Source organism: Balaenoptera musculus, chromosome 3 (genome assembly GCF_009873245.2).
Source record: "Balaenoptera musculus isolate JJ_BM4_2016_0621 chromosome 3, mBalMus1.pri.v3, whole genome shotgun sequence".
Lineage (NCBI taxonomy): Eukaryota > Metazoa > Chordata > Mammalia > Artiodactyla > Balaenopteridae > Balaenoptera > Balaenoptera musculus.
The window spans coordinates 161603617-161614073 of record NC_045787.1 but is presented as its reverse complement, the minus strand read 5'-3'; the positions used below and the strand labels follow the sequence as shown (position 1 = coordinate 161614073).

At 58.7% G+C, this 10457-nt stretch overlaps 2 protein-coding genes across 4 annotated transcripts; one reads left to right on the top strand and one right to left on the bottom strand.

The window, feature by feature from the left end:
* Positions 1-1916: 1916 nt before the first annotated feature.
* On the bottom strand, positions 1917-5316 carry IER2 (immediate early response 2). The gene has a single exon (XM_036848629.1). It carries the CDS (start codon positions 3553-3555, stop codon positions 2887-2889), a length of 669 nt encoding a protein of 222 aa, XP_036704524.1. The 5' UTR covers positions 3556-5316; the 3' UTR covers positions 1917-2886.
* A 1251-nt stretch (positions 5317-6567) lies between these two features.
* STX10 (syntaxin 10) lies at positions 6568-9425 on the top strand. 3 transcript variants are annotated; one of them, XM_036845472.1, is made up of 8 exons: positions 6568-6688; positions 6929-7098; positions 7264-7358; positions 7435-7497; positions 8440-8547; positions 8642-8748; positions 8846-8940; positions 9039-9425. In XM_036845472.1, the coding sequence occupies exons 1-8, from the start codon at positions 6654-6656 to the stop codon at positions 9113-9115; spliced, it is 750 nt and encodes a 249-aa protein (XP_036701367.1). In that variant the 5' UTR covers positions 6568-6653; the 3' UTR covers positions 9116-9425. The 3 variants fall into 3 exon arrangements, with proteins under 3 accessions (XP_036701367.1, XP_036701368.1, XP_036701366.1); XM_036845473.1 differs by having other exon boundaries at positions 6588-6688; positions 8642-8744; positions 9039-9407; XM_036845471.1 differs by having other exon boundaries at positions 6588-6688; positions 8846-9407.
* The last annotated feature ends 1032 nt before the right edge of the window (positions 9426-10457 follow it).

Below are 10457 nucleotides of genomic sequence, written 5' to 3'. Positions count from 1 at the left end.
GGGCTTTCTCTAGTTGCGGCGAGCAGGCTTCTCATTGCGGTGCCTTCTCTTGTTGCAGAGCACGGGCTCTAGGCATGCAGGCTTCAGCAGTTGTGGCTCACGGGCTCAGTAGTTGTGTCTCACAGGCTCTAGAGTGCAGGCTCAGTAGTTGTAGCGCACGGGCTTAGTGGCTCCGCGGCATGTGGGATCTTTCCGGACCAGGGCTCGAACTCGTGTCCTCTGCATTGGCAGGAGGATTCTTAACCACTGCGCCACCAGGGAAGTCCCCAATTTGTGCCAGTTTTGGACAATGCTGTAGTGAATACCCTTCTGGAGCCTCTTTTTTCCAGGCCTGAGGTTCCGTGGGGATCCACAGGCCATGAGATCTGTGACAGTTTTAGTTTTCACAGCTATTGTCCAATCGATTACTCCCCAGAGGGCTTGTCCCAATAACCCAATGCCATGTAATGGCGTGGAAACTCCATGGCTCATCAATGTCGACCGTTGTGACAAATTTTCAATTTTGTCTCTTCTGATGGGTGACATGGGGTCTTGGGGAAGGGCATACGTTAAGCGGATGTATGTGAGGGGCACTTGGCCTGTCTCCCACAGCATCACCTCTCAGCCCTCAGCCCCCAGTGACCGGGTACCGGAAACCCCCAGGCGGCCCGGGCGGGGGCGGGGGTCGGCCAAGCAGCTTCCCGCGGAAGGAAGCGCCGGCGGTTCCTGCGACAGGATGCGCAGTGATGCCCCCTCCCCAGCCGCCGGGGACTTCCCGGGGCCGGGCCAGGTTCTCGAGGGAGTTGCTCCCACGCGGACGCATTGAGCTACCGCGAGGCGTGTGAGGCTCCAGTCCCCCAACATCCCACTGCGGAGCTGTGGGTCGGTCCCCCGAGTGGGCGGCACTAAAGTCTTTCACGTTTCCCGGGAAGGAAACGGGCTGAGGTGGAGGCGAGATTCCCCTGGGGGGCCCTGAGGGAGGCAGGGAGGAGGGAGTGCGATGGGTGAACGAGGCAGGAGGGGAGCCAGGGGAGAGCATTCGGGGGCGGGGCCGCCCCTCCCCCGCACCCTCCTCCCTCAACCCTCGGGGTCAGGTCCCCCGGGTCTCGGGAGGCCCGCCGTGGCGGAGCCTGCCGTCTGGAGGCGGGGCGGGAGCTTTCCCGGCGCCTCCCGCCGCCCTCACCGCCCGCACCTGCGGCTCCTTTGTCCTCCCAACAGCCCCCACCCCCCACCCCCCAGTGCAGCGTCTACAGCCACTCTCCTAAACCAGCACTGGGGAAATTGTGAGGGTTTCCTCCTCTCTGGGGGGCTAACCTGGGGATGGGGTGGGGCCAAAGAAAACAAGCGCTCTCACAGGTATTTCTAAACCTACAGCCTCGCAGGGAAGCTGTTGAGGCCCACTTTGCAGATGAGGAAACTGAGGCTGGGAGCACACCTCCTTGCCTGAACCACACAGTTATACCGCCAGAGACTGGAACTGGGCATAAAGGGTGCTCCAAAGCTCACCTGCTCAGTTCCACCCCAGTTGTGGGATCCCTGCTGATTCAGTTAATCAAGGGGGGGGGAGGGGGGAGGACTGTTGGGAGACATCCTTCATGTCTCCAAGGAGGTGTGGTCCCCCGACTCTGCTGGGGGCACAGTACCCAAAGTATCCCCCAAACGTCTGAACTCGGAAAGCACTCTGACCCAGCCAGAAATATAGGAGAATGTCCAAGGAACCCCCAAACGTGAGAGGGTTAAGGAAAGGTCAGAGCACTAGACAATCAGCACCCAGTGCTCTGGCAAAGAAAAGGGGCCCGGCCCCTTCCCGCCCACTCTGCCCACGTGGTAGCCGGTCAGACCGGTTTCTGGGGCCCCAGCAAGCCGCCAGCCAGCTTCTGACCCCTTAACCCTACCCCTCCCCCACCAGGAAAGAAAACCAGACGGGCTCCACAGACTATTTCTTCAAATGGTCTTTATTTTCCTATCTGGCGTTTCTAGCAAAAAGGCCAGACAGATGGAGTTAACAGAATCCACCACAGTAAAGGTAAACAGAACCCCCCTCCCCCCAAACTGGCCCAGTCTCACCAGCAACTGATCCCAGCTCAGCTTTACAGCGCTCTGAACAACCCCCTCCCCCCATTTCTGTGATTCAGACCAGGAACGTCTGGGTTGATTTTGTCTGCTGCTCTGAGGGAGGATCAAGCTTGAGGCTGTCAACATATTCCCACCTCTAACACACCAGATGAGAAAAATTTTAACCTGAAATTAGATCTGCCCTCTGCCCCCGAAGGTGTAGGGGCTCGGGGCAATAACCCACAACACGCGGAGGCGAAGTGACTCAGGCCGCCCTCCTCCCATTCCCCTGGGCGTCCACACCCCAGATCCTCCTCCCAGGCCTCACACCCACGCAAGGCAACAGGAAGCTCCCCACGTCTGCCCATGACGCAACGATGACCGCTTGCACAAGTATGTCACTGGAGGGGGAAGGGGAGTGCCTGGAATTCTCTGAGGTTGGAAACGCAAACACCAACTATTGAAAAACCTTGAAAGGGCAGCACAGCCCCCAGTAAAAAATAAAGTACGACCCTGAGGAGTTTAAAGAACCAAAGCTCCCTTCTCCAAGTCCCAGAAGGAGAGGGTAAGGTCCACATCCCAGTCCGTTAAGACAGCACCTGTGGGCGCAGCAGGTCTGGGGGAAGGCGCCCGCGCCCCCGGCTCAGGCTTCTCGGTGTCGCCGCTGCACACAGGTGGCGACGGCACCCCGTGGGTAGAGTCCCTCTCAGGGCATCTCGGCAGCCCGGGCGGCTGCTCCTCTCCACGGTTTCCGCGGGCGCTCCCCCGGGGGTGGGCCTCGCCTCGGGTCTGCGCACTCTGGCCGACGGTTCGGCCTGCGCTCTGGGATCTGGTTGCGCCGCTCACGGACCCTCAGAAGGCCACCACGGCCCGCACCAGCACGTTCAGCATATTGTCCGCCGGGCGGCAAGCCGGCTTCGCCTCACACGCCGGCGGCGCCGTCGGGGGCGCGGCGGGGCTGCAGTTCAGGAGGCCGGAGAAGCGCCTCTGCAGGACACGCGCCAGGTTGGGGAAGGCGCCCTCCGCTTGCGCCGGAGGGGGCTGCAGGCGATCAAGGACGTCCGAAGAGGCCCTTTCCTCCTCCTCTTCTTCTAGGCGGGCTTTCTTACTCGGGACCAGTGCGGCGTCCCCACCGTCGCTCAGGCTGCAGCTCCGCCGCTTGCGGCTGACTTTGGCGGGGCGCTGGGCACAGCGGGCAGGGGTCTCCCCCGCTCTCGGTGCCTCCTGCGTGTCCATGGGTTCCGGAGAGGGCTGCTCACCGTCGGAGGGCGCTGCCTCTGCTGCGGCTTCCGCTTCCCGCGGCGGGTGCAGGCAAGGGTCAGGGGAGCGGGCGGGCGGCAAGGTCACCTCGGGCTCCTGGGCTTCCACCTTGGCTGAGAGGTAGAGGTCCCGGGCGCTGCGCATGACCAGCGACAGCTGCAGACTCCGGTGCAGCCGCAGGCCACCGCGCTGCATGCGCGAATGGTACATCTTCCACACCGACAGGGTCATGATGCGTTGCGCCTCTTTCTGCACTTCCATAGCTGCTTGACGGAGGGGCGAAGGCGGCGGGGACTCCCAGCTGGGCTGGGCAGGGCAGGTGGCAGGTGCACGCTGAACAAGGCGCCCGTTCACGCCTCTCTCTACGGGCCAACCCACGCTGAGACGCTGCCAAGACTCTCTGCCCCGGCGCCCGCCACCCGGGCCCTTTTGTACCCCAAGTGAAGTCACTGAGACGCCCCGCCCAATCAGAAAGCCGCATCCGGGCTTTCCACAGCTCCGCGCCGAGAGACTCCTTAAAGCGACAGGGTGGAATTTACCGAGCAAAGAAAAGGGACCCTAACTCGTGTGAGGAGGAGCGTTCCCCAGTCCAAGCTGAGCTCTCGGGGTGGTCTGCTTCCTCAGGGCCCCCCACTGCACCCGCGCGCGGGCCCAGGGGAGAGTGGCCGTGGGTGGGGCTCAGGGTCCACCCACGGGTTGCGTCTGGAGACCCCTGCGGGTCGTACGTGGCACGTTTCCCTTCGCGCCCGGGAAGACTTGGGTTCTAACCGGTACATCCCCCGTGGGAACTGTGCCTAGCATCTACCAGGCGCCTAATTAATGTCTTGTTTTTCTTTTTGTTTCTTTTTAATCAATAACGATGCTTACACTTACTAAGCTCTTACTACGTGCCAGGCGCTAAAGGCTTTCCTTTCATAAACATCTCATTGATCTCTCACCTCCACTCCGGGGAGGGTAGTTAAATCTTATTTCTTCAGGTGAGGAAACCGAGGCAGAATGACTCGTCCAATATTTGCTAAACGAATAAATGAGCCACGGCGGTGAAAGGGGACCAGTGTAACCTGAAGCTCTCCGGTCTCTCCAGCGTCTGCCAGCCCCCCCGTCCGCCCCCCCGTCTTTCCCTCATTTGGAAGCGGTAAGAAAGCGGGACACGCTGGCTGGCTCTAGGGCAAAGTTGCCCACTACACGGCCGGCGGACGTCTGCAGACACAAGCGCAGCCCAGGCTGCCATCTCTGCGCTCCGCTTTGAGCATTCCGCCCCCCCAACCCCAGTTTCCGTCGGCACGAAATCCACCGTGGGTGTGGAGCTCGTAAGGCGGAGGACCCGGCCGCAACACAGCCCGAGTGAACATGTGGCTGCGGTCCCCCAAACGACGCAGCCGTGCTCCGCCTCTGCTTCCCGGGAGGCGGAGCTGGGATAGGACCTAGAAACTGAGCAACGCAGAGATAGAGCAGATAGACAGAAAACATCGGCCCCACCTTCCGCTACGCTCTACAGTTCCAAGAAAACCTAATTCCAGTTCCTCAGAAAATGCAGAATTGTTCGAACAGCTCCATTCATTCGTGGTGCGGGCCCTTTAAGGGGAGGCTTTTCCCCACACACACACCCCCGCACTGGCGCGCGAACCTTCCCGCCACTAGATCTGCCAGACTTCCACAACTAAATTTGGAAGTAATGACGTAGGGCATGCGCGCTAGCTGCTTCCGTCTGCCCATATAAGGACTGGGGCCAGGATCTCTATACAAGACTTTAGCCGGCCATTTCCGGGCGGGCGGGGGTGGTGCCTTACCCTCCGGGCAGGCCCCCTCCGCTCTCCCTCTCCCAGCCGCTAGAGCTGGTTGGAACCCCCGGTTTCCGGAGCGGCGTCCAGGCGGGCCCGCGGAGAGGGAGAAGAAAGTTTCGCTTCCTTCCCTCCGGAGGCCAGGAAGGTGTGACGCCTCTCCGGAAAGCCCCCTGCCGGCGGGTAGGGGCCACCTCAGGGCTCACACTGACGCCATCTCCCAGAGACCTCCACAAAGACCTTGCCAACACAAGCAGCTACTCCCTGAGGACCACTACATTCCTGTCCCCGCCCCTCGCCCCCCCCCCATGGAGACCCTGCCAGGCCCCCTCTCATGTATTCCTGCCCCTCCGCCAAAAAAATGGCTCTTCTCGTGCACATTTGGAGCATGCTCATGTCCCCCACTCCCAACCCCGGCACACGGAAACAACAATTATTCTCTCTTCTAAAAGACCTCTCCCAAAACTGTCCCCATTCAGCGATCCTGCCACATATTACGGCAACCTGCTGAGGACGCCCCCATCCCCCCCCACGAAACTCCACAATGACATCCTCAGCCCAGACGCTATCTCTGACACACAACGGGGGCGACCCTCCGAGGACTTCTTCAGACATCCCGCTCGAGATCAGAACCCCACTCAGCCGACAGCTGCCGCCCCCGCCCATAAAAAAAAGTGCTTTCCCGGAGACCCCACACAGAAGGGCTCTGTCACACAGGTGGCGACCCTATGAGTCCCTCTCCAGACATTCCTGACCCCTCCTCACAAGCAGAGGACTTCCCTGCAGACCATCCTCAGAGCCACCACCACACCCACTCCCGCGACACCCAGGATCGCACCCAGAAAGACCTTACCCCCCAGAAGCATCTCCAGGCCCCCACTCGCGGCCAACCCGCCCCAGGGCGATCTCGAGGCGTCCCTCCTCCGCAGGAGAAAAGAGGAGGAGGGGAGAGTCCAGCAGAACTCCCCACAGAACGCCCGCGCTTTACCCTGCCCCCGCGGGAAGGTGGGGATACAACCTCTCCCAATACTCCTTACCAAACCTGCCACTCCCGACCCTGGACTGGGACCATCTCTCATCTCCCATCTCCTAGGACGGGATCGAGGCGCAGGCTCAGGGAGCCCATGAAGATGATCTACGAATTGAATGAGCCCCTTCCCCAGCCATAATCTCGCCTGATTTAAAGGAGACTATTATTATTTACATTGCCCGGAAGGGAAACAGGTTGCGCAGCAACAATCCGAGAGGTTGGGTCTCGAACCGAGGGATTTGGAGCTCTGAGTCGAACCCCGCCAGACAGAACTAGGACACCTCCGGGGACCAGGACGCGAAGGGGCGGTACGTGCAGACAGGAAGCCGTCTCTGCCCACAACCAAGATGGCGAAAGAGAGAGCGGATGTTTCCGCACTTCGGGCTGCCAAGGCCTCTCTTTCTCCCCTGGCGGCCCAGCTCTCAATGATGGCAGGGGTCACGTGACGGGGGGCGGGGGTGACGGCTCGTTTTGCACCTCTTGGAGGGAACCAGCTTCCCAGGCCGAGAGGGGAGGGGGCTCGGCCTCGGGCGGGTGAGGGGCGTGACATGTCTCTCGAAGATCCGTTTTTTGTAGTCCGAGGGTGAGTGACAGCGATGGGGGAGGACAGAGGTTGTGCTGTCCCCCTGCCAGCCAGTGCCCGCGTGCCAGCCGGAGCATGTCAGGCATTCTGGGCACGGCCGTCGGGATCGCCCCGTGGCCGTGTGGGAGGGGTACGCAGTGGGATATGAGGGTCTCCTGAGTCCCCAGCTCGTTTGGGGGCGCAGTGGTGGGAGGGAGGACCGCCTGCCCCCAGCCGCGCCCGCTGTGCCCCTACCCGCAGCGAGGTGCAGAAGGCGGTGAACACGGCCCGAGGGCTGTACCAGCGGTGGTGCGAGCTTCTGCATGAGGGCGCGGCGGTCGGACGCGAGGAGCTGGACTGGACGACCAATGAGCTGCGGAATGGCCTGCGCAGCATCGAGTGGGACCTCGAGGACCTGGAGGAGACCATCGATATCCTGGGGAGTTGGAGGGCGGCATGGGAGAGCCCACTGAAGTGGCAGGGGACGGTGGGAGCCAGCCCTCGGGGAGGCTGGACACCTAGGAGGTGTTGAGGGCTTTGAGGCAGAGGAGGGCGTTCTGTCGGGCTCTGGCCTTGACTCTTGACCCGCGGCTTACGCATAGTGGAAGCCAACCCAGGCAAGTTCAAGCTCCCAGCCGGAGACCTGCAGGAGAGAAAGGTGTTTGTGGAGAGGATGCGGGAAGCGGTCCAGGTGAAGAGAGTTTCCAGTGGGGTGAGGGTGGGGAGGTTGGGGTATCATTACTCTCTGATGCTGTCCTTGCCCCTAGGAAATGAAGGACCATATGGTCAGCCCCGCAGCCATAGCCTTCATGGAGAGGAATAATAGAGAGGTAAGGCGTCCCGACCCAATATCCTCACCCCCTGTCTCTCGGGGTGACCCTCCACTTTGAGTGCAAGCCACCCTCTGTGTCAGTGCTCATCTTCTCTGTGCACAGTTGTCTCCATGCTGTCTACCTGCCTGCTCTTTCTGGATGTGTACACCTGAGCGCTCTCTGTGTGTATAATCTCTTCTGCCTTCTCCTGTGGGTTTATACCGGTTTCCTGTGTGTGTGGGGTGGCCTATTTCTTTCTTTCTTTTTTTTTTTTTTAGCTCTCTGTGTTACTGTTTTCAGGATTTGATGCTTACCTTTTTAATCTGTGTATGCAGTTGACCTCTCTGGACTTGACCTCTGAGTGGATCCCCATCTGCCTTGTGCATGCACACCATTTCCCTCTGTGGGTGTGCTTGCCCCATGTGTGTACCCACTCATGCCTTTTGTGTGCATTCTCTCTGCTGCCTCTGTCTGTACACCTTTTCCCTCTATGTTGTGTGTTCATTCTTGCATGTTGTAAACAGCAGCCTCACCCATTAAACCCACATGGGGTCTGGGAGGGTGGAGGGCTGAGGTCTGCAGCAGCTTGGAGTCCTATAGCAGGGTCCACGTGCCTTCCATGTGTGCTGCTTTGGGTATTAAAGTTCAATTCTTAAATACGTGTGTTTATAGGATAATAACTGTTCTCCCTGGATTAATTCATTAAATCCTTATTCCATCCTCAGGAAACAGGAATTATAGCTCTCCCCATTTTACAGATGAGGAAACTGAGGCACAGGGAAGTCAAGTGATATGGCCTCGGGGTCACCTTGCTAGTAAGTGGTGGCTCTGAGGAACCCAGGCCGTCCCACTCCAGAGACTGCCTTCCTGACAAACCACCATCTAAATTTGCCACAAACCTTGTCTGTCTCTGCCGTGAGTGGGCGACCCTCCCTGAGCCTGTGGTCTTGGCCTCCACAGATGCTGACAGGCAAGCCAGCCACCCTGAAGTCATCCAGTGACTTGCTGGACGCCAGTGTGGTCTCAACCACCTCTCGCTACATTGAAGAGCAGCAGGCCACACAGCAGGTGTGTGTGGGTGGCTGGAGGCCCCGGGCTGGAGGAGCCTTCAGGCAGCTCAGGGCTCCCTGCCGACCACAGTTCCCACCCCTCCAACCTGCAGCTGATCATGGACCAGCAGGATCAACAGCTGGAAATGGTGTCTGGGAGTATCCAGGTTCTGAAACACATGTCCGGCCGCGTCGGGGAGGAGCTAGATGAGCAGGGCATGTGAGGCCAGGACCCCGGGGGTGGGCCAGGAACCCTCGGCCGGCTGCACTGGTGTGCACAGGCCCTCCAGGGGCTGATGACATCCTGATCTCGGCAGTATGCTGGACACCTTTGTTCATGAGATGGACCACACCCAGTCCCGGATGGATGGGGTCCTCAGGAAGATGGCCAAAGTATCCCACATGACCAGTGGTGAGTCCCCTGGAGGGGGGTGGCAATTCGGCAGTGGGGGGAGTGGGTTGTGGGTGGTGCTGCCTCCCCTCTGTGAACTCTGACCCTCTTGCCCCCAGACCGCCGACAGTGGTGTGCCATTGTGGTGCTGCTGGGGGTGCTTCTCCTGGTCCTCATCCTGTTCTTCTCTCTGTGATCCTGGTCCTCCCCAGGAAGCTGGTCCCTCCAGCTGGGGGGGGCCAGCAGAGCCCTGCCCCCTGGGAGGAGGGGGATCATGCCTGGGGAGCTGTCCCAAGGCTTCATCCAGAGCCAGTAGGACCCTCAGGGCCCTGGGTGGGAGCCCCCACCACTGGTTCTGTCTCAAGTGCGCTTAGTGGGTGGTGGAAGTAGGGGGACCTCAGACACGCCCCTCCCCATCTCTCCTTCCCGTGCCCCAAAGCCATCGCTTTGCCCGTGTGCCTTCTACATGTGTCTACTTGGAAATAAAATCCCAGCCTTTGTTATATACATTTGTATCATATGATGTGTTGATCTGAACTTGTGGCTGTCCCTGAATGGGAACTCCTGTTCTAAGCCCCCTGCTTGCACATGCTGGGGCCAAGTGTGCATGTGTGCGCATGTGTGTGTTAAGGATTTCAATGGTTGATATTTGGTGCAGAAAAGACTATTCTGGTTTATTTCTTGGATTTCATGACGGATAATTTTATTACCATCGACATTCCAAACACTGATTCTTCTTGAGTTTTTGAAGTTGCCCCTAAACGTCTTTTGCTTGTTCTTTGTCTAAGGTAGGTAGGTGAGCCCCTTAGCTGTGGAACTGAGCTGTCACTTCCGAGGGGCCTCTGAGTACCACTGGGCTCCCTCATACACCTGGTCACTTCGATCCCTGTGATGCTTCACTCTAACAAGAAAGCGTTTGTAAATTTAAGGGCTTTGCCATAGAGCCTTCCTGAGTATGAGAAATGATTCCTATAAGCCAGGAAAACTTGTAAGTGCTGTGAATCTTAACTTATTGTCTTAGATGTTTCCATCTTGAGCATTATGTAATCAGGCATCAGGCCCACCCTTCTCAGTCGCTCATTTACACATTGTAAAGTGCTGTTACAAGGATGTCTGTCATTCCATTAGGCTGATTTGTCAAAGAGAACCAAATATGTTCAGATTCTTTATTTTTTTTTGGTCACACCATGTGGCTTTTGGGATCTTAATTCCCCGATCAGGGATCGAACCCAGGCCTCCTGCAGTGGAAGCGTAGAGTCCTAACCACTGGACCGCCAGGGAATTCTGCGCCCCCCGCCCCTTATTTTTTAAATGCAAAACCACTACCACTAATGCTGTGGTTCAGGTTGTCTTGATCCATTCTACACTTGGTTCTAAGTCTTCCTGGGGTTAAAAAGATGTGCTTCTGGAAGTCCGACAGTGTTTCCACCTACCTGGGCTTGCCTACATGTTAAGACAGACAGACTTCCTGTTACTTGAGGTGACTCTGGACCAGAGTCACCTGAGGATTTTTGTTGACGAGGCTGTTGGCTCCCCCA